This window comes from Pipistrellus kuhlii, unplaced genomic scaffold, assembly GCF_014108245.1.
Source record: "Pipistrellus kuhlii isolate mPipKuh1 unplaced genomic scaffold, mPipKuh1.p scaffold_m20_p_4, whole genome shotgun sequence".
Classification (NCBI taxonomy): domain Eukaryota; kingdom Metazoa; phylum Chordata; class Mammalia; order Chiroptera; family Vespertilionidae; genus Pipistrellus; species Pipistrellus kuhlii.
The window spans coordinates 86271031-86295225 of NW_023425540.1; the positions used below are offsets into that span (position 1 = coordinate 86271031).

The 24195-nt window shown below is 41.3% G+C and overlaps 1 protein-coding gene across 21 annotated transcripts in view; it reads right to left on the bottom strand.

The window, feature by feature from the left end:
- Positions 1-523: 523 nt before the first annotated feature.
- Positions 524-24195, bottom strand: part of RBFOX1 (RNA binding fox-1 homolog 1) — a 2022031-nt gene continuing 1998359 nt past the window's right edge. For 9 of the 21 annotated variants that reach the window (XM_036410672.2, XM_045571305.1, XM_045571304.1 and 6 more), the window contains 3 exons: positions 17067-17119; positions 4838-4913; positions 524-4463 (listed from right to left, as the gene is read on the bottom strand). In XM_036410672.2, the coding sequence (XP_036266565.1) occupies positions 4316-4463; positions 4838-4913; positions 17067-17119 (277 nt within the window). In that variant the 3' untranslated portion in view covers positions 524-4315. The remainder of the gene's footprint in view (positions 4464-4837; positions 4914-17066; positions 17120-24195) is intronic. The other 12 variants (XM_036410678.2, XM_036410670.2, XM_036410671.2 and 9 more) reach the window with 5 other exon arrangements.

Sequence of the window (24195 nt, forward strand, 5' to 3'; positions counted from 1 at the left end):
ACCAGGTTTTTTGGGCAGTGAGCGCAGCCGAGGTGTTACAATAGGAATTAGTAGTTCATATAGTCCGGCCCTCCAGCTCTCTGAGGGACCGTGATCTGGCCCCCACTTTAAAAAGTTTGAGGACGCTTGTTTAAGTCATTAAATGAAATAAGGAACACAAGAGCCTAAGCTGGATTCGTGGCCCATACTAAGCACTCCATGAACGTAACCCTAGCATTACTGGTTTTCTCATCCTCATCACACAAACCTCTCCCCACCCCAAAGTTGTATTAATCATTAGGACAGATGTTTCACTGAAATTCACAATTTGTTTTTGTTGTTTTGTTTTAATCCGAAACTTGACATTTCCATGCTGGGAACAGCCCTGTGTGCCACACCACATAGGCAGTGCACCTGCAGGGGGCGCCACCAGGGGCTATGGCAGCCTACTACTCACCTGGACAGCCCACACCACGCCCCCTGCTGGACACACCCTTGAAAGAAACACGCAGAAGCCAAAGGACTGAGAACACCAACTCACAGGTACCTTTTCAGACTAAGCTTTTATTTTTTTTTGATATTACAAACCAGTTTTCTTTATTCACAAACCACTGTAAGTGATATAAACACTAATTTCTAAAGACAGATATACACATTTTCTGGGTTTGCAGATTGCGTGATGTGTGTGTTAAGAAGTCACTATAGGCCACACATGATAGTAATCTTTTTTTTCATAATTCATAATAGCAATAGTTATTTAGATAAATGAAAACATTCCAAATAAATACTGTTTTAAAAAATCCAAAATGTCTGTTTACATCTCTGACATACATTTTAAAATGACTCGTTGGCATCTTGGAGGAGTGCCTAGACAGAAGATCTGCAACCTGTTGGCACCCACTTGCTCTAAATGATTTTATTAAAACTACGTACAGTCATGGGGGAAAAGTACAGCTCATCAAGAAAAATCAAAACTGCAAATTAATTTTACTTTAACCAACACAGTAAGAACTCTATGTTTGTGATTCCAAACACAATGCAAATTCTGGAGTGTGAAATTTGAGGCGACTGGGAGAAATCTGCTTATTCACCCTAGCCTCCTATACTTTCTCTCTCTCTCTCCCCCCCCCTCCCCGCCTCCAGGGTAGGATGCCACAGTATTTTAATAAATAGTTGCTCTTCTAAACATCAACTGTCATCACATTGCTTCCCAGGTGAGGGAATGAGAATGTCTTAGTGATGCTATAAATCACCCCTCTGTCCCTCCCCTCCCCCACCCAGAGAAGCCTGCTGAAGAGAACGTCTAATATACACTTCGGGCTGCTAAGCAGTTTCCCCCCTTTCTCTCTGGGTTCAAGACAACCCTCATCTGCCTTAGATAGCGAAGCTACAGAAACTTGGTTTTCAAATCTTGTGAAACTTTATTGATGGTTTAATATCCAACCGATCTTACTGCATGCACATAGGATGACAAGAATGCTGGATCACAAACACTTTTTTTTTTTTAAGTTTTGTTTGGTTTTTGTTTGAAAGCAGAGTTGTTACAGCGGATTGGCAGGTTCACAGCGGTGAGTTGATAACTTACTAAAGTGCTTGCCAGATGGCGGGCACTATACAACATGAAGACTTAACTAGGGCAGCAAAACTACTGGGGACAGCTTGCTGCTGTTTGTTTTATTTAAATACAAAAACAGGAAGACCCGTGACAGATACCCCAACTCAGGTTAACTTGTAAACAGGACAACATGGAAGGCGTTCAAACAGAAGTAATCCAGACAAACTGCAATTTTTCAGCCGTGTTGCTCCAGCCCTGCATCTGAGGTGTGGGGAGGACTTTGTTCTTCGGGAAGAAGGAGGGTACTTTTACATTTTTGCTTTCTTCTGACAAGTGTCCTGGGCCTTGTAGACAGAACTAAAGTTACCGGTTTGAGATCATCACTGGGGACCAGAAAGGATAGGGGGAGAAGGGAGGGCAGGCTCTCACAGACTGAAAAATTGCAGCTTGTTCACATAACACAGTCATGTTTCAAAAAGTACCAAGCTGACGAAAATACCATGATTATCTCTACTCAATGATTGCAATACTTGTAAAATGCTTCTAGAAATCCGAATATGATTATCATGTAATTCCATAAAAATTATACGTCTGTCTCTAACAGTTTGTTCTACTAGGCTAAAACTAAAGCTTCATAGACTGTTTCTAGAACTTAACAACTCCACTGCACAGATGTAAATTTTATACATTTTTTTAACTGGTACAAAGAATTTAAGTTTTTATTACTTTCTTTTTTTGGAAAAAAAGAAAAAAATAGAAACAGTGCTTTTTATCACCTTTTTATTAATGTTATTTTTTTTCCCTCCCATAATATAAAAGTCAGCAATGATATCAATAATTTATTATACTGGAAGAAATATAAAAAGAATGCTTGTTGATGGGCCTAACTAGCAGTTTTTGCCTAAATAACTAGCGTCTGGTTAAGAAGCTGAATACTGCCCAGGGGGAAAGGTTAAAGGGTGGGTTTGCACAGCTTCATTCAACTTGGATGCACAAGGGCTGCTAGAAGCATCCCCTTAACAGCATAACCTTTGGCCTAAACTGACAATGAGTAACTTAGAACCGTTGCTATATGATCGTTGGTGCAGTGGGTCGTTTAGATTCATCAGTTACTATTTTTTTCTCTCTTTCAGTCGAACTCCAGTCCCAATCCCCTAAGCCCCTCCCACCTTTCCCCTTTCATAAAATAAAATAATGCAGATGCAGAAAAGATGACTACTGTAGTCACTTACACTCTTCCCAAACAGCTGATAACCCCAGTAGCTTACTATTCAGCATATATAATTCATTTACATGATAAAGCACTCTGGATATGGCCCTAAACCAGTTTTTCTTCATAGCTAGCATCTCTCTAGGTCAACCACAAAAAAAACAACAAAAACAAAAACAAAAACAAAACAAAACAAAACAAAACTCCTATAGCCAGCAACCAAACTACGGAACCTTCAGAAATTAAAGACCCACAATAGTAAAATACACAGAACAAAATATCTGAGGTATAAGATAAAAAATGTATTTTTTTTTCCTCTTTTTAGTTTTTAGAGTTGCTAAAATGATGCACTACTGCATGTATTGCAATACCCAGGCCTCGGAAAGCTTCCTTTCTCCCCACATTGGAAGGTTTTTATGCTTTTGTCATTTAGTATGGAGCAAAACGGTTGTATCCCCCTCGGTATATACTAGCCTGCAATGAAGAAAGAACGAGACCCACATCATCAGCATGGCTCCTAGTCTTGGCATCAGTCAAGGGTGCAAAAGCATTCTGAAACAAAGCAATTTGAGGGGTGTGTTTTTTACATTTTCCTTTTGCAACACGGGGATCATCAAAAAAAGACTATTCATGTGAAAAATAGACACTCAAACTCAACCAAAATGGAGGCTCCCCCTACCCATCCCAGGTCACTCTTGGAGAACTGAAGATAGGGCCAATCCTAACCCCTTTCCCCAAGAGCTCCTCAGACAGAGAGCCCCTCTGAAACCCAAATCTGTCGGCCAGTCCTGGTAGTTGAAAGGACTCAGACACACTGGGCCACTGAAGGATGTGCAGTGTCTCATTCTGTTTGCTCATTTGATTCATTAACACTATGTTTCCCATTGGAAAAAGCTCAATCTACACTCAAGAGGTCGAATGCAGATGACTGACTGAATGTAGTCATTCAAACTCTCTTTTCCAACACATAACTCCAGTGGACTAGGTGTTGAACCAGAGTGGTTGAATGCAAAATCAGGATGGAAATTTAAATCACTTGACATGGCTCAATGAGCTGTATGAAATTTGCGCTCAAGAGGGGAGTCCTATGGATGGACTGCTTGATGTAACTGAGCTTTGCAAAAGAACATGGTCCCCAGGTCTTGGCTGAATTTCTACCGCCACGCTCCAGCGAATTGTCTGGTCGTGGCTTTAGATGGCTACGAGGTGGCACTTAATTTATTTCCTTTTTCTAAAGGTATTGGCGATTCAAATGAATGCCTATGGGGATTGAGTTTTAGGATAAAGGACTGAGATTCTTGATCCCAAGCAGAAAGCTGCATGCCAAAAGCTTTGTAATGATTGCATACGCTCTCACATGATGGGCACGTCTTACTGTACTCAAGAGTTTTAGTGCATAGAAGTTTGAACAAGTACAGGCAAATTCACCCACCCTCACCTCCCATGTTTGCCCTCCCCCACCCCCCAAACAAAAACCCAAACCCAAAAAAAAAACAAAAGACAACCCCAAAACCCAGCTGATTCCTTCTAATTCCTTATGTACTAGGCACACACACAAAGTGTGCCCCTCTCTATTTTCTTTCCTGGGCGACTATGACTTTAAACATGAATTGTAATAGGGGAGGAGAGGCAGTCAGATTCTCAGCTGCCTGACAGCAGAGGCCTGGAAGTGTGCAGCTTAGCTCCTCTGAAGTCTGTGCTGGGGCTGGAACCTTGGGGCTATGTGAATGAGCAGCAAGGGAGGGAAAAAAAAAAGAAAAAAAAAAGTTCTGCATTGACACTGCATTCTGTTAGTGATGGATTTAATTATCAAAATGACTAATTATTCCATTAAGGTAAGTGCTCTGCTAGGTGAGACTGGCAAAATTAGAAATATAATAACTTACATGCACTACATTGCCAAGAAATTAAGACATTTATCAAGTTTACTGGGAGGATTAATGTGGCATTTTAGCTGCTGTTAGATTAGCATAAGAGACAAATTCAATTAAGGGGAGAGTGAGAAGACATCAACCGTCAACCCATACAAAGGTCCCAGCTGGGGAAGGGAAGGGTGGGGGAAGAAATGAGGAAGAGGAAGAATTGGTACTCACCATGGCACCAACGCCGTAGGTGGGGGCTGGAGCAAGTGTGTGGTGGTAGGGGTCGGCAGCATAAACTCGTCCGTAACTGAAAGGGAAACAGAGGTGAAGATGAATCCATAATATTCAGTTACAAAGTAATAATAGCAAACATAAAATGCAAAATACCAAGACAGTGTGGAGGGGCCCTATTAAAATTCATACATAAGAAACATATTCCTATCTGCCACACATTTGAAAAGTCCATCTGTGCATGGCACATTCTTTTGTCCATGTAGCATGGCTGGTCTCTCATAGGAACCTTTCTTACTGTTCATGCAGCTACCCTGGAGACCAACATAGGCAAACAAACAAACACACACACACAAAACAACATGAAATAATGGTTTTAAGAAGCACAGTAAACCCAGTATTCCCAGAGGACATGTAAATACTCAAGAGATATGGTGCTTTTCTCCTAATTTGGCCATCACCTATCACAGCAGGAAGGGTGAATCAAAATGGGTGAAGTGACCCAGTCTTTGCAGTTAGGGTCCAACATCTTTGTAAAGAGAAAACACACTCAAATAGAAGCAGCCTTAGAGGGTTTATGGGATGCCACCCCACCCCACTCAAGAATTAAAGCTGCTTTGATTTCAATCCTATCACCCCAGAACTTCTAACTCATCAACCTATGGCCAGGTTCTGGGAAGGGATACATTTCAAACAGTATTTCTTGATGACAGTTGAGTATTCCATCCTCTTCCCTCCTCTGCCATGACTTTCAGCACAAGCTTCAGAATAAAAATGAAGAAGGGAAGGAAGTCTGATGCATTCAGTGTCTATTAAATGCCTGGGACTGAATGATGCCACAGATCAGAAATTAGGGTTCAGAGAGGTGAAGTCACTTGCTCAAGATCACAGAGCTAGACCATCAGAGCTGATCTTTAAATTTCTCAGAGCCACTGGAAGGCTGGTTCCATGGTGGCATGTATCCTTACTTAAATGGCCTGCCAGATAATTCCTTGCCAGTAGTTTGAACATTGCTCCTTCAGTAATGATCAAAGCTGAGATGCAATCTTAACTTGGGTTCCCCAAAAGAGCCTGAAATAGGATTCTTGTGAATGTAAAGAAGGAGAAGGAGAGAGGCAGGCAGTTAATAGCAAGGGAAAAAGAGAAATAGTCTAAACTAGAGACTAACTTTGACCAGATCCTGTGAGTAGTACCCCAGAACTAATCCCAGCGGACGCAAAGGGGTTGGCTTTTTACGCTCATGCAAGTTGACCATTAGCTGCAGGTTTCCCTGGGGGGTGGAGAAGGACTGAATTGAAGTGATTTTCTTGGGCAGAAGGTAATTCTCTGAAGAAGGAACACCTGAGCACTGTTAGCAGGTGGGATCGGGGGTACCAGTCACTAAATGGGATATATGTGGATTATCCATAGCTTTTGACTCTTGGACTCTCCTTTAAAGAATGAAGGAACAAGGCCGGAAGAAATAGTTTGTCTGTTCTATCAACTACTGTCAACCTCAAGCCATCTCTTATCTTTTGGAATCTAATTTGCACATGCTTTATTGTTCTCCTTCCCCATCTTTTCACAATTTTGCTTCTAATCTTCTTGCTTATAGTTGGTGAATAAGAATCTACTGGATGGGCTTGGCTAGCATGGCTCAGTGGTTGAGCATTGACCTATGAACCAGGAGGTCATGGTTTGATCCCATTCAGGGTACATGCCCCAGTTGCTGGCTCAATCCCCACTAGGGGGCATGCAGGAGGCAGTTGATCAATGATTCTTTCTTATCATGGATATTTCTCTCTTCTCTCTTCCTGTCTGACATCTATATATATGTACTAGATGGCTCATATAAGCCAGTCAGAGAAAGACAAGTATCACATGATCTCACTCATATGTGGAATCTAATGAACAAAACAAACTGATGAACAAAATGGATGTAAAGACACAGAAGCAATGAACAGACTATGGAATCTCAGAGGGAAGTGGGTGGGTGGAAAGAGATTACTCAAAGAACCTGTATGCATTTATGCATAACCCAGAAAATAGGATGGTGCAGGCCTGGGATGGGGGAAAGGCAGGGCCATGCTGGCTAGTAGGAGTCAGTGAGGGGAAAAGGGGACATATGTAATACTTTCAACAATAAAGATTAAGAAAAGCAAAAAGAATGTACTGGATGGGCTGGTATGATTGCTTACACCATGGAATCCTGAAAGTTTGGAAGAATTGGGTAAGGATCCTTCTACCTCATGGGCTCTAGTTTAGATTTCAGTTGGAAAGAAAGGATTCGGCCAGTTCACATTGGATGTGTCTTCTTCCCAAGTCCTCCTTGCCTGTTCAAGGGGCACCAAGCTCAGATAATCCAGATTGAGGCCTTCTGCTTCAACACAGTGTGTTCCTCGGATCCTCACAAGCAGTGTGAGAACGGATGTTTCTCAGTGAGACAGAAAGTCCACCCTCCCTCTTGCACTTCATTCCCTGAGACACTCGCCAGCCCTCTGGCTCATCACAAAAGGCCTTCCAAGGCCTATCTCTCTGGGAGGAAAAACAGGTGGAAATCCAAGACAGAGGGTGTGTTAAAACAAGAGGAATGATGACATTTTGGAAGAAGTCATTCATTCCGGGTGGTCACTCCTGAAAGCTGGGCCTCAACCCAAGTAATTAGAAGTAGGTATCAATTAGTGGAAAAGGACATGAGCTACAACTTTGTCGTTAGTTTTTATTTCATGAGAAAGTAAAGTTGTCATTAGCCCAGAGGGTTAAAAAAAAAAGTGATCATAGAATTAATTTTAATGCACTTTCCCTCAGCAAAGCTGGTGGTATGAACATGACATAAACGACAAAAGCAAACTGAACACCCTTGTAAATGCGATGCCACAGCATGATATTCCTTCAAAATGGGTATGAAGATGGAAATTCGGAGCAATTACTATTTTTTCTTTTAATTTGGGGAGGATTTTACTGTGGCAAAGATTTCCTCTTTTTGATAGACGACATGGTGGTGGCCTGAATGCATTGCATGAAAACGTAGTTCCCACCCTTTTCTCTCATGTACTTTAATTGTACATTCTGATTTGTTTATAACACTGGGCAGAGCTTCAGTGGAAAGCCCAAGGTAACAATTTGGCAATGTTCTGTGCCTGGGCAGAAGAAAAATACAGCAGCGCTGAACTATTCCTGGTAAATGAGCAGGCGCCTTTTCTCCTCAGGGTGACCTCTACCTTCAGATTCTGATGGTTTTATTATGATTAATAAATTTCATTTCCACAGAGGAAAAGGGACCATGTCAGCTCAAACTGAAAGCAAGGAAGCTTCTTTTCAAATGCTAATTTCTGAACACGCCCTTGTGTGACACTACAATTTAGACACAAGGTTATTAGGGAAGATGTGGACTCCAGCACTACTCTCACAACAGCTATGCCAGGCACGTCGGCGACCCTGCATCCTCAAAGCTGGCTAAGCACAGCCTGAAGGAACAACGGCAAGTCCCAGGGACCCCAATGGAGTGATGGGAAAATGGGTTGCGACTGCCATGTTATGCATGATCTGTGCACATGGTCATCTCCACCCCACCCGGCCTTGGCCAAGTTGGACCACAGTGCATCAGGGCATGACGCTCTGTTTCCCCACAGCCCAGTCCTCAGAAGTTACAGATGACATATTAAATGTGTCGAGGTCATTCTATTCACACTGTCACCATCCAAACATCATAACCAGTATTTCACCAGAACCAAATCAACAACAGCCTTAAAACTTGCCTCTTTGGCTCCACTTCTGCTTCTTCAACCCACCAGCCATTTAGTAGGAAATTTGTATCTTTCAAATCCATCTAGCATCTATCTATCTATCTATCTATCTATCTATCTCCTATCATCTATCTGTTCATTTATCCATCCACTTATCTAATTGAAATAAATCTACTGATATCACTTCTTCACTTGAAACCATCCCCTGGCTTTCCATTGATTCTAGAATACAATCCACACTTTCATGAGTCACCTTCATCCCTCTCTCAGTCCTCTCATGCACCCTCTAGCCTTTGTTTACTATGTTCCAGCACACTGGCTTCTTCAGTACTCCTTGGACACATGCAAATTCATCCTCTTTTAGGGCTTGGGCTCTCACTCATCCTCCACGTGAATTGCTGCCTTTTCTTCTTTATGTCTCAGGTCAAAAGTCACCTCCCTAGAGAGATGCCCCTTTCCCGACCTCTCTTGCTGAACCACAGTTTACTATCCTCTCCTCCCCCGTCATGCCAAATGGCAAATCTCCAGTGATTTTGTTTACTTACTTCTCTCCCTGGTTATTCACCTGTCCCCCCTCCTGCACTGTCAGCCCCATGCAGTCTGAGGCTGAGTCGAGCCCAGCACTGGCCACTGTGCAGAGGAACTGGGCCACGTCACTACCACTACCACTGAGTGAGTGGAGGCAGCAAGAGGGAGAAGCAGAGAGAAGGAAAGTGTTCCCATCATTATGATTCTGTTAGTGGCAAAGCTTTCCAAAGACTTCAGGTCAGCTGCTCTCAGAAACATTCAAACCTCTTAAAGACACCCAGAAGAAAACTTTCTGGGGACTTTGGAAATACAGTGTGTAATTTCCCATCACCCGAAAGTTCACAAATCACTGCCCATGTTTTCGTAAGGCTCACCAATACCCTTTAGGGAAAAACCAAACAAACAAACAAATGAAAGATAACAGCTTGCCACCATCATGAGCACTTGTCTAATCTTGACCTTAGCAACAACTTAAAACCAAGAAGCCCACACCGGGCCCTGGGAAGGGCAAAGGTCTTGGGGCAAGAAGATCCAGGTTCAAGTTCTGCCTTTGCAATGTCCTTGCTCAATAACTTGGGCAATGATACCAATAAAATGGTACCATTTTATCTGAGCCCTGCCTAATTCACAGATAAAATGCATGGGAAGAAACCAGACATGTTTTAAAGCAGTCTGCAGATTATAATACAAGGGTTTTTATATAGGTTTTCACAAGCCAATCTCTGTAAAAGGAACTGAAGGATTCTCTTCTAATATGAGCATGTGTAGCTCCAGCAGTCAACTTACAGTTGCCTTTGGAGTTGAGATCTAGCTAACTTGTGAGTTGCAGATGTAGTTTAAATTGCTGTATTTGAACTTCAGGTTAAATAAATAAACATGCCACCTGTTGAATGGGAAATATGAACCCATGTTTGTAAAGTATTTGGTGATCTCTGCTGAGAAATGCATATATTACTTGTTAATAACATCTTCTAAATCTAATTGAAACAAGCTAGATGCTTATAAAACACAATAGGGCCCTGTTGGTACACCACACCAGGGTTTTAACAGTCAGGTGATTTTCTTATAGGGATATATAGTAAGAATACTTTAACTTCACTCCATATATTTCAATTAAGAGTCTTTATGCCCCTGCCCCATGCCTCCTTTCCCAGAGATAGTGGGTAGGAATCCCGGTGGAGCAGAAAGATGAATAAAATATCTTCTCCCTGAGATCTATGTCACCATGTGGCAATGATCTCCTAGACAACCTGTCGAAGCAGGAAGGCACGGAGACTATGCTGTGTCCTCACTACACAGATAGGCACTGCTGAATAGGCATTCAAATTAGGAAACCTCCCTAGGAGCCTGCATGGCAATGCCATTAGGGGCTATGGTGTCCTCCTAATTATATCTAAGATATAGCCCATAAGGAACTGGGGAAAATTAATCCATGCAAGGCACGTACTAACCACACACTACAAATGGGTATTTACTACACCATGGCCCTGTGGTTCTGACAGCCTGCTATTTGGAGCGTGATGGTTTTGCGAGGCATGTTCCCACTGGTTTGCACATGGTCTCAGACCTCAGTTGCTCACTCAGAGAATCACAAATGCAAGCCACGTATGACATTTTAAGTTTTTTAGTAGCTGCATTACAAAAGTAAAACCAGGTGAAGTTCACTTTTATATTTTTATTTAACCTGCTATATAAAGATATTATCATTTCAATTTGTAATTGACAGGAATATTATGATTGAAATATTTTACATATTTTTTATAGTAAGATTTGGAAATCTAGTATGTATTTTAGATTTATAGCTCATCTCAATTTGGACCAGCCATTTTTTAAGGGCTCAGTAGCCACACATAGAGATTTGCCACTATATTGTCAAGCATGGCTCTAGATAAAAATTTGGATGTTCTCCTTGCCATTGAAATAATAGGATTCCTGAGTGATCCACTCAGTGTTTCCTAAGGTGTGATCTGAGGACGTCTCTATTGGAATTGCCTGGAGGAACTTGTAAGAAAGTAGATTTTCAAGCTCCCTATTCCAGGTTTGTGAATCAGAATCTCTGAGGCAGGGAAGGGAGGACATAGACTGCATTGGTAATAAGATCTGCAGGGGATTTTTATGGCTCTAACATTTGATAACCACGCTCTTTTAAAAAAAAATTCTTTAATGATATAGAATCCATACTCAGGCTATTTCAGAGCTATCTAGATATCTTTAATTCCCATACATACATTTTATTTGTTGGGTATTGTTATTGTTGTGTAACAAGATTGAACATGCCTGGTATACAGAAAGCTGTCAATAAATGCTGTTTATGTGTACTTCGTCCCTTTGATATATGCCCCCTGAGCACTCTGTGCTTCACCTATGATAACAGACATCACATCTTATTGGAAACAAGCCAATTAATTCCAAATCAATTCAAGGCATGGCTGAATAATGAAATCACCAGAATGAAGGGAAGACACTGAGATAAAATTTCCTGAAGGGTCACAATTAGAGGAATGACCAATTTGGAAATGTCTTCTAGATATTATCTGAAGTCTTAGTGCAGCTGCATGGATGCATGTGCTATGTGCATGCACATGTGTGTGTCTCTATGTGCACATGGGTACAGGTCAGGGGAAGACAAAAGACTGGGTGGGGTGCCAACATCCCCTTTGTGCCTATAAACTTGCCAAACATTGCTTCTAATAGTTACTTAATGGAGTGTATATCAACCTGTCCCACAGGGGAGGGTTTTAGAAGCTTTCACAGATGTGATTAGTACTGATAAGAACTGGGAGTGTGTCCCCAAACTGGCTTCACATGCTACTAAGATGGTACCTGTTGTGGTGGAGAGGACAAGACTTGCTGATGGACCAAGACCTGGCCTTCACCTGCACCCCCAACACACACCAGCGCGCACACACACTCCCTCAGGAGGGGGCAGCTGGGAGCTTGGACTCTTCAGGCAAAACAACTCGCTCCAAGTGTCCAGTAGTTTTCAGGGAATAACTTATCCTGTTAGCTGATTTTTAGTCACTGCTTTTCAGCACATGAAAGACTTTTGGAGAACTGACCTGGACCACACTTTGCTTGTTTAACCCTCTGTCTTCCTGATACATATAGTGACCCCGGACAAGAGAGCAGCTCCCCTCCTCACTTTATTCCCATATCTAGATCAGTGCCCAGCACATCCGAGAGACTAGACATATACCTGCTGCCTGAAGGGGATGAACCACCTCAAATAAACACCCAGGGAAACAATTGTTTAGAGAATCTTTCGGTTCCCTTGGGTAGTCTCCAAATTTCCACAACTATGTTCCTGAACTCACAAATATGAGTTTTCTAGGAGCAATATAGCATAGTTGAAGGAAGCAAGAGCATTCCACCTGGAGGCAATGGTCAATGTCCAAAGGCAAGATAAAAGGCACATGTGGGGGCAGCATGGTCCAGTGGAGAGTCTGGTATTGATAGACTTCAGTGTGACTATGGGCAAGTTACCAAGCCTTTCTGGGCCTGAACACTTTTTTTTTTCTTTTTTAACCTGCAAAACAGGATGATGGTAACATCTCCCTCACTGCGACTTTGTAATAAATTACATATGTATGCCTGTCTATACACACACACACACACACACACACACACACACACAGAAACACACACACACACACACACACACTCACACACACATATATATGATTGGTTATACTTGCTAGCACACAGAATTTGCTCAATAGGTGACAGCAAGTTACGACTATACCCTGGAAAATCCAGCAAAGCCCATGTGAGGGACAGGTACGGCTGAGATGAAGGGCTTGATTTCCATGGTGACAAAAGCCTTAGTCCTCAATGGGAATGATGGATACACCCTTTGAGTCGAAAGGAGGACATGGCATGTAACACATAGTAGACCTGGCAAGTTTCTAATTTGCCAGTACATCCTGTTTGTTCACCTGTCAAAATACAGCCCAGAGACCACCATTTCTCAGCTCCTCCACAGACATCATCCTAACATAGGCCTCTGTCACCCGTCCCTGGAGTGCTGCAAGAGATTCACACTGTGGTCCTTTCCTTTGCTCTTGCCATATTGCAATCCATTCTTCACAAAGCAGTCTAACACATCATTAAAGAGATAAGTCAGGTCGCAGCTGGCCCTCCAGTGCCTTTCCGGCACACTGAAGATAAAATCTCAAATGGTTTCTGCAGCCTCCGGGTCCTAATTTGTCTTAATCCCTGGATATCTTCATGATATTATCTCTAAAATTTTCCCCTGTACTCATGCTCTGGACACACTGGATAGCTTACTGTTCTTGGCCACCTCAAGCAGCCACAACCCCAGGGCATTTGCACTTGCCTGAAGTGCTCTCACTTCCACAATTACTTACCTGGTTCACACCTTCACTTAATTCAAGTCCCTGCTCAAATGTCACCCTCTCAGAGAGCTCTACTCTGATCTGTGAGTGTAAAGTTGCATCGCATGGGGCTTTCCATCCTCTCCCGTGCTTTAATTTTTTATTTATTTATTGATTTTTGAGAGAGAGAGAGAGAGACAGACAGACAGACAGAGAGATGAGTTTGTTGTTCCACTTAGTTATTCTTTGGTTGATTCTTCTATGTGCCCTGAAAGGGGATCAAACCTGTCACCTTGGCATATCAGGACAATGCTGTAACTAATTGAGCTACCTGGCCAGAGCCCCAACTCTGATTTTTTGATTCATTATAGCTATTCTATAATGTTACAGGCAAGTACATTATATGCTTATTCATCTACATGACTGGGGTCTGGTCTGCACCAGAATGGAGGCTCTCTGGAGGAAGGGCTTCTCTTGACTTATGTAATGATATGTATGTCCTGAGAGCTGAGAACAGTTGCTGATACCGGTGATAACTCAATACACACTAACCCACTGAAATGAATTTCCAGTTGCTCTGTCAAAATAAGCAACTTGATTTTCAACCTCCATTCATGTACCAGACCTATATCTATTACAATACAATCTCAAGCCAGTCATGGAAAAGCTCCAAAGAATCACAGTGGTAGGAGACCCTGACTGGAAGGAGAAGGGAGATCCATCTCTTGCAGAATCCAACTCATCAAAGGATATTAAAAATGTTTTTATTGATTTGAGAGAGAGAGAGAGAAAAAGAGAGAGAAAAAAATTGATGAGAGAGATACATGGATCAGCCTCCTGCACTGTGGATAGAGCCTGCCATTCAGGTATATGCCTTGACCAGGAATTGAACAAGCGACCTCAGGATGCATGGGACAACATTCAACCAATCAAACCACACCGGCCAGTGCTCATCAAAGGATCTCAGTGTCACAGTTCAAGAAGCTACTGGGCTGTTCAAGGAGGAGGTACTAGATGGGACACCCACACATGTCTTTCAGGAACAACCAAACCAAAACCAAAACAAAACATCGAGTATGACGTTTGGAGCCATTGAGTCAAAAAATCAATTTGCGTGCTAATACACTCTCATATCCCACACATGCTACGTAATAATAAACGTTTTTTTCTATGTGGCTAGTAAAAGCAGACTTGACATTTTGGTGTCCTCTCCAAGTGACCCACGTAAAATAAACATTGACACTTTTCCTGTGGGAATTGAAAGAAAAATCGTTCAGTCTCACTGTGGCTGTTGTTTGATGATTTTTACCATCTCTACACAGACTCTCACATAACACTGCTCAGCTAGCTCTGTCCTCCTAGGTGGCTGTCTAAGAATAATACATCTTCATAAAAAATTTCAGTTATATGTTCATCAAACCCTCAAAACTGAGATGTTAAGCCTCTTGTTAATTTCTTTCTTCATTCACAAGATGAAAGTTGCCATGTGTCAAAAACTAAAATCCAGGAGATACCAGGATTCAACAGATCCACCCTGAGAAGTGTTGCTCGTTACACAGAGGTGAGAGTTCATGACAGGTGTGGTGTTTAGAATGTGGGTGTCCTGGGTTTTGTCCAGGATATGGGAGGTAGGTCCCGGGAAGACCTCATTGAAACCATGAGTCATAAACTTCATTGACTGAGCAGTTCTTTCTCTATGAGGAGGGTGGTCTGGTTGGGAGATCCTTTGACTTTTGATTGATAGGAGTGTCTCCATTTTCATGCTTGATTCAAAATGCAGAGCTCAAATTGAACCTTATGAAGCAGCATAGGACATATTATTAATATGGCCGTCAAAGCAACAGTTGCCCTCTCAATTTGAAATTTGATCAATAGCAATTCATTAAGAATTTATTGAGCAGCCATCCTAAATTAGATAAGGTAGGTGAAAACACAGGCTCTATTCAGGCAAACTTTCATCATCTGCAGCCTCTTTTTGGGATATTATGTGTGAGCCATTTGTTTGCAAGGGAGGGTTTGTTAAGTCACTAAACAACAATCCATATCTACCTCTTATATTTGACCTATGATGTTAGGATATACCCTAAGACCCACTGGGATATGTATACAGTGTATCAGGGAAGACAGAAAATCTGAGAGACCAGCGTATCCACACAAGATGTCCATTAACATTTTAAACCAGCATTCCTTCCCGTCCCAAGCAATTTCCCCTTTGGTTCCTCCTCAAGGTTTTGAAAATGTTAAATGATTCTTGTATCCCAGGTTCATTCCATTGCCTCCCCCAGCAATGCAACCATCAATCTTTTACTATTAGGCATTAGTGAAAGGTTATGGATGTCACCACCTCTCACAGGGCGAAACAGAGACATTTGCTGCTAAGGGTTGAGGAGGAACGTTATCTACGGGACTTTATAGAAAAGGAGCAAACTGACACTTTAAAATATGAGCATGCGTACCCCATTCAGCTTCCCAGGTGAGGCTCTAATCCACTAAAAACATGGAGACCAACCACATCAGTGAAACCAACGCAGAGTTTTCTGAGCCCTTGCTTTTTTAGAGCAGAGAGGGCCAGGGACATGTTCCTAGTTCTCTGTCTTCCTCTAGCTCCTTCTCTTCAAAGACTGTGAGTAGGGAGTGAAACAAATACACCTCTGTGTATGGCTCCAGTGATCAAATGTGAAGGGTAGCTGAAGAATGTCTATTTGCAAGACTCAGTTTAATGTATGCTTTTGAAGGTCATGGTATATTTAACTATACATGGATGAGCTCTACCATGCACCCTTTTGCTAAAAAGCACAATTCCTAGCAATCATGGCAGTCAGAGTTTAGGCTAAAAAAAAGAAATAATAAACAAGGAAACAATTTAAACAATTAAAAAAGATCTCTAGTTAGTTAAGTCAATCACCTCTCTGGACATTTAATCAAGTAATTCCATGCTAATGAAACTGTGACCATATCAAAGCAAAAGACAAGCATTGTTGTGATGGACACATCATGCAAGTGTGATTTCCATCTGCCAGTGCCCTGATCTCAGAAACAGAAGACTCCATCTGAGTCCTGTTCTGTGGAATAGGTTTTAAAAGAAAGGCAATAGAGGATCTTTAACTAATGGAATGGAGATCCCCTTCTTATAAGAGAGAGGTAATTATATTCCCTAATGCCAGTAGCTTTATAGATTCAGTCTTTGGGGGCCTATAATCTATATCAGTCATTCCAGAAAGATCCCAAATAATTCACATATACATCTGTGTGAACCCAGACATAGTAAGTCAAAAAATACAGAAGTCACATGTCTGTGTCCCTCATCTCCCCTGTCCAGGATAAGAGCACTGATTATACCATAAAGTTTCATTGTGGCTTCATTCAACATAGCTTTACTTTTCTGGATCACATAGTATTAAAACGGAAGACAAAATTTTCAAGTTAGCAAAATGTCTAAGTTCTCTTTAGGCAGTAGAGAATAAAGGCTCCTGCTATACTCCAAAGATACACGGACTTGGTTGTTTTTTTTGTTTTTTGTTTTTTTTTTTAACTAAACTTTCTAGAGTGACCAACTGCAGCATGTGAAGGGAAAGGAAAAAAAAAAAAAAAAAGGATACTGAGACGTGGATGGATGCATCAAGAAGTAGCAATGTTTGTTACCTGCAGAGGTGTTACAAGAAATTTCATCTGCTGCAACGAAGACGAACTGATTTCTGGAAGAGAAGATAAAATTCACAATACTGCTCGCTCAGGGGGACATGTGCTGTCTGCCAATTGGTTCGATGTATTCAGATGAGGGGAGGGGAGGGTGTGCATTTGGATGGATGTTGCAAGGAATGTGTGGCTAAATCTCGGTCTCGGAGAGTTTAGAAAGATCATGAGCTAGGCATGCGGGGACCTCGTCATGGCGATGTCAGAATATGGACCAAGCTGTTGCATTGGAATATTAATGCTACGTGTTACCAAAATGTCATGCCAGGAGACGTTCCCAAGGCCAGGGCATTCAAACAAAGTTTACACAGACTTCTATGCTGAGCAGAGATTACATTTTAAAAATATAGACGATTAGAAAAAAAAGAGGGGGAGTATATTGCAATGAGCTAGGGAAATAATAAAATTCTAGACTTTATTATTATGAATATCATATCCAAAAACTATTTTAGAAAAAGGCAAGAAAAAGAAATGCCGTCATTTCAGAAGAGAATGCTATATGGTGTCATGTAATGGATAATCATTTCCTCACCAAACTAGCTTGCTAGTGAAGAAGGAAAGAGAGCTCATCAGTTCAAATAAGCCCTGTCTTGCCAAATTATTTTTAATGGTGCACTAAAAGAAAATAAAAATGGAAAATGCCATTTTACTTTGATTTAGTAAATCTAGAAAGCTGGTAAAACTCTCTTAAGATGTTTTCAACTGTGGCGTTTCCGCAATGCAATGCATTCTAATTCAGACATGCTGTTTATTTCTCCAGAAATAAGAACATCTGTGTCAGGCAGATTATACAAATGCCCCGATGAGATTGGCGAGGCTCTTAAACGCCTCGGCGGCAGCAGTATAGAGCCTTCTAGTTCTCATTTGTGAGGTTTTACTGTGCCTACGGATCATCAAGAACCAAGATAAATCCATTTTGGTGGCGTCTTAGCTTGATTGGTCTTGTTCAAATGTTTCAATGCTTCAAAAAGTATCTCGTGCTTGAGCATTTCTTAAAACATCTTAAGAAAGTTTTACTGTTGGAAGAGGTACTCCCTGGAATAAAAATAGAGCTACTGTATTGAAATTCACTAGAAGTTAGCATTCAGTTGACAATTCTAATCATTTCTGCACCAACATCTAGACAAAAGGATACATGCTCTGAGAATAGTATTTGATGTTTCTCTTTCCCATAACAAAGGTCACAGCTAAGTTCATTTATCACCTCTCTTAAAACAATTAAATTAATGTGGTTGGAGTTTTGCTATCTTTTTTTTGTAGTCCACACTAACTTTGCAAGCCCCATCAATATCTGGCATCAAAATTCCAAAGTTTGATGTCCCTGAAAATGATGTTTGGGGTGAATATTGGTTTTTGACTTGCTCACGTGGGACTTACTCAAGGGGCTGAAGGACACGGGTGTCTCAGATTACAGGTGTGATATTGGTGGGTGGAATAAACAAGTCCTTGGAAGAACCTCTGTTTACAGCAGGTTCACAAGGAAAACACTGTAACAAGGAATGGTCCACTCCCAGGGCAAGCTCTTGGGAACAGCCATTCCCTGACCTCTGAGGGGGCCCCAGTCCTAGGTGGTTCTATCTAGTTCATACTCCCCAACCCTAGAAGACACTGCCTGGCCCCTTGTATCCCACCTCTGCATTTTCTCTAAGGAACTGTGCAGCCCGCTAGACATGAGGAAAGCTGTGGGAGGCAACCAATACAAATACATGCAAGATGGTGACTGAATAAATAGGGGAAACTTTTAGAATGCAACTCAAAAGCATGCCTGTCAATTGTTCCAGAATTTTAGAAAATGTGATCTTTGTCCCTAATACTCTTCTTTCTAATAGTACGCATTTAAAAAAAAAAAAACACACACACAAAAAACAGGCCACCATTTCTCCATTTACTTCTTTCTTTCCTTCCTATTTTTTTTCTTTTCTGTTTTAGGTAACTCATGTTTTTACTGTTTCTGATTCACAAGCAAATTTCTGAAAAAAGGATAATGAATACCCTTTTGATAACTCACTCTCTTCTAAAGAGTAGCCTCAGATGACTTCTGTCAAAGCAAATCTAAATCGATCAGAGAGCACCAATTGTGATCTTTTAAGGAATCCCTGATGAACTCTGAAGCGATGCCAAAAATTTACAAAATTATTTGTAATAAATGATAGTCATATATTTTTTTTTAGCCACACAACCCAGTACATCTCAGGTTACCCTGACAAAGGTTTATGGATGAAGGTACACTTGTCTGAGATGGAGGTTACCCTAACATCTCAGAAAAGTGCCTTTTCACAGTACTCATTTATTCTATGGAGTCAACCACCCCTCCCTCTAAAGTACCTTTCCAACAGGTGGTCATAAGGACAATAAATAGGAAATCCCTGCTGAATAACAGCCTGGTGAGGGGCAGTGCACACAGATAAATTCAGGTAGAATTCGAAGGGGTGGTACCTGTATACACCATTTAATGTTGTGTTCATCTGTGGCTCTGTTTCTCTCCACTTGAACTTTAAGACAAATGATCTATCTTGGCCATAAAGGGATCATCTAGGCCTCTCTCTGTAAAGTCATTTTTATACCAAATAACCAGAGAGGTGTGATTGATAACTTCATGATGCAGCTGAGAAGTGGTTATCCTCAAAGATTTTCAGGAACCTTAGGTGACCAGAGCAATGCAGGTGAGCTCTTGACAGTGGAGTCATCACTCATCTTCAGCTTTAGGAAGCAGGCTGTCCCCAGGGACTGTCCCCTTATGCTAATCCTAGCCTGCTTTTCACTCTCATCACTGGCCTATGGGTTTAAACTTCAAAGCAGTTGCACCTGATTTTCAGCCATCTGGTTTGTTCAGTGGTTGTAGGTGGTCAAGGAAGTCTGGCCAAGTAGTTCAACCTGGGCCACAATGGTAAACACCTGGTGTCCTTTTAAAATTTCTAGTGAACAGGTTACATCCAAGACCAGTGATTGGCAAACTCATTAGTCAACAGAGCCAAATATCAACAGTACAACAATTGAAATTTCTTTTGAGAGCCAATTTTTTAAAACTTTAACTTCTTCTAATGCCACTCCTTCAAAATAGACTAGCCCGGCCTATGGTATTTTGTGGAAAAGCCATACTCAAGGGGCCAAAGAGCCACATGTTGCTCGTGAGCCACTGTTTGATGACCACTGTCCAAGACCAACTAAATAGGGATCTTAGTGAATGGGTCTCAGGGCATCATTAGTTTCTAAAGATCTCCAGGTGATTCTAGCATGCAATTCAGAATGAGAACCACTTGTCTGGTTGAATGGTTCTCACTTTAGCTACCAATTAGATTCATAGGGAGAAGTTAAAGGTCCTAACTTCGAGCCCTGCTCATGTTGGGACCCTGCTGCTAGGGCCTTGGCTTCATCAGACTGGGATAGGGTCTAGAAAGAGGTAGGACAATGCTTGGCAAGTGATTCTAACACCAGCCACAGCTAAGATGCACTGGGTATTGGACAAATCACAGTAAAAAAAAAGAGTTGAATCACTGCATCTCTTGTAGCTTTTGTTTCTTCTTGCAATGTCACCACTATGCTATCCTCTAGGTCAGTGGTCGGCAAACTCATTAGTCAACCGAGCCAAATATCAATAGTACAATGATTGAAATTTCTTTTGAGAGCCAAATTTTTAAAACTTAAACTTCTTCTAATACCACTTCTTCAAAACAGACTTGCCCAGGCCGTGGTATTTTGTGGAAGAGCTACACTCAAGGGACCAAAGAGCCACATGTGGCTCACGAGCCACAGTTTCCTGACCATGGCTCTAGGCAAGCATGTCAAACTCCCAGCTGGTGGGTTGCATGTTTGACATGCTTGCTAGGTCCACCTAGCTATGTGGTTGTCAATGATGCAACTACAGAAATAGTATACATTGCCCAGGAATGCTTACTTCTAGTTTCTGAAGGTCTTCTAACAGAATGGACATGAAACTCCATTTCTGAAAGAGAAGCTGGTCTACCATGGTCATGTCATGCTCTCTGTATTTCCTTCTTATCCTGTTCTATTTATCCCACTACCTTCCATGGATTTACTCAAAATCATCTTTGCCGGGCCTTCCCATTTTTCTTCTGAGTCTGCATCTAATTCTCTACCAACTTCTTTAACTTTCTATTTTCTTTAACCCTTCCTCTACTTCATTTCTTTTTTCTTTAACCCTTCCTCTACTTCATTTCTCAACCTTCCCTGAAGATAAATATTAGGTAGAATCTTTGTTAAACCCTTGGTTTTGACTCTGATCACCTGAACCAGAATTCCCAAGAGAGAAGTGTGATTATCAGTACATTTAACAAGAACCTTGGCCTGGCTACCAACCAGCTTCCGGGGACACCATTCACACTCTTCTAAGTGATGGGTGCTCCTGGGAGGGAATCAGGCTTCTGGGTAATTCTGACCATGGGGAAATTCAGGAAAGCTTGTTGAGAAATCTGCTGCAAGTTCATTCTCAGTTTCATTTCAAAACCCACCTTTCTCAAGAAGACTCCTTGACATGGTGAGGCTTTATGGAAGAAGGGAGGATTACTAATTTAAAACAAAGTAAAATGGTAAATTCCTAGGCACAAAGGAGAAGGCTACAACTGTCTCAACTCTTGGAAATGTCAAAACCAAAGAGGCACTAATGTCAATGGCGCACTTATCCATGACAGGCCATTGCCAAGTGCTGTACCTATGCACAAATTTTAGTTTTTCTTAAAACTTCTTTTACTATCCCCATCTCTCTAGATGAAGAAATGAAGCATAGAAGGGTTATACAGCATGAGCAGGCTGTGGTACCGATGAAATCTGAACATAGAGGGGTTGGATCCAGACCCTGCCTCTTCTTCATTCTTAGACTCTCCTTAGAGGCACTTATATAGGGATATTGAATCAACAGTGGGGTTTGTCATCTCTGTGGAGCAACTTCCTTATATAGTTCAGAATCTTCAGTTCTTCTGAGACCAAATAAGAAGGAGATTTGGATTTCCCTTTGAGTATGATATAGACTAATTACATTCTGTTTCAGCAACAATATGAAATGATAGAATGCTATGGACCATGGTCTTTCTCTCCCTTTATTCTATTACCAGACTTCATTATGTTTTCTGATGGTTCTCGTAGACCAACCTCCTTGAGTCTGGATCTGATTTTGCTGATGGTACCTTTAGCTTAGTCCTGTGACCTGCCATATCATCCTTATGTCCCTCTTTTCTTTTTTAGTTAAATTTCATCTCCTTCAGTTTGTCTTTCTCCAAAAACATCAACCATGGGCGAATTCTAACCATCAAAATAGTAGTCAGGCAGTGTGATTGGAGGGGATATAAGAAGCCAGATATCAAGACACAGAGTAGCCTTCTACAAAGGCAGAGTTGGACCAGACATTTTTCCCATCAAATAACACTGGCTTTAAGTTTCTATGCTAAAGGTTCTGGCAATTTCTCCTTTGTTGGCCTCTTAGTTTTATTATGTCACAATTGGTATACAAAAGTTGGTGTTGATAGCACTCTTAGCAAGTTTCTTCTTGTATCCAAAGCTATGTATATTGATTTAACACACACAATTAAAGTCCTCCAAGGCTATCTACTGGACAATTCCCCACAGCCTGAGAAATTGGTCTTCGGCCTGGCAGATGGCAGCCAACGTGTCCCAAGATGGCCCTGAGACAGAGCCAAATTCATTCCATTTGTAGGTTCAGGGGCATCTACTGGTTATAAGATAGAGGTTTTCATGCCGGCTGCTCATTACAATCAGCTAAATTTAAAAAATAAAATAATCAGGAGCAGGCCCATTTCCCAGTCGCTTAAGTCAGAATCTTTGAGAGTGGTTCCATCACAGGTATTCTCAAAAAGCCACTCCAGTGATGCCAATGTATCGGCCAGCACTGATAACACACCTCTCACTGTATGAGCATGTCTTTGAACATATGCGCCCTGTTTCTGCACAAAATAGAGTTGTGTCTTCTTTCCCCCCCTAATTAGTTTGCACTAGTGTTGATTTCCACAGTTTATAATTATTAATATTTTATGACTGATAATTATATTATAATCACTATATATAGTTTAATATATCACTTATAATTACTAATTTTTATAACTATGCTTCCCTTCAGACACCTAAAGTTAAGATGAAAATGCACAATAACCATGTATTCTTGTTGCTCATCTTAAACAGTAGTTGGAAGGTCCTATGGGATCCAGCCATGAGTATTTTCAGAATAATTAAATACAATGCAGAAAGCAGGTGCTCCTATTAAAATTCTTATCGTTAACTCTACTTAATAGTTTACTCAACTCATTCACTCAGTCCTCAGATGGTTACTACCCAGAACTCAAAGGGGTCCTGTGAGCATGGACTCACAGCCTTTAAATTGCTACAGAATATCTATGTTGGGTTTGGCTGTCCAGAAGCTCATTATCTAACTCATATATCAGTTTTACCACCCAGAAAGGTGATCAGTATTTTAACTCAATTCTCCCTATTCAGTTCTAAAACTCTAGAATTGTACAAATCCCATTCCGATTCATATTTTCCCCTGCCCTATTGTTGTTTTTTTAATAAATATATTTTTATTGATTTCAGAGAGAAAGGGAGAGGGAGAGATAAAAAACATCTGTGATGAGAGAAAATCATTGATTGGCTGCCTCCTGTACGCCCCACAATGGGGATTGAGCCCACAAACCTGGGCATGTGCCCTGACTGGGAATTGAACCTCGACCTCATGGTTCATAGGTCGATGCCTGCCTGGCTCCCCATTGTTATTTTATTGACCTTTAGTATTGTGTCATGTATACTTCAAGAGGTTGTGGAAAATCACAGAATGAGATGGATGTAAATAAGCAAACTACAAGGAAACAGATTAATTATAGAATCTTCTGTAGGGGTCTAGCCTGATCTAGCCTGATACTTTGCATTTTAAATGTATTGACAGATACTTGAAAACATTTCTCTGAGCCAGAGTTCCCCTTGTTAATATTGCGTACAAACACTGTTTAAATGGAAAGGGAGGTAAGTGCTGTGAGTCTATCCCCAACTTGAATATTCCACTAAAAACCTCTGGGTTTTGGAAATTGAAGTCCAAGCACATCTGGATTTCCTGGAG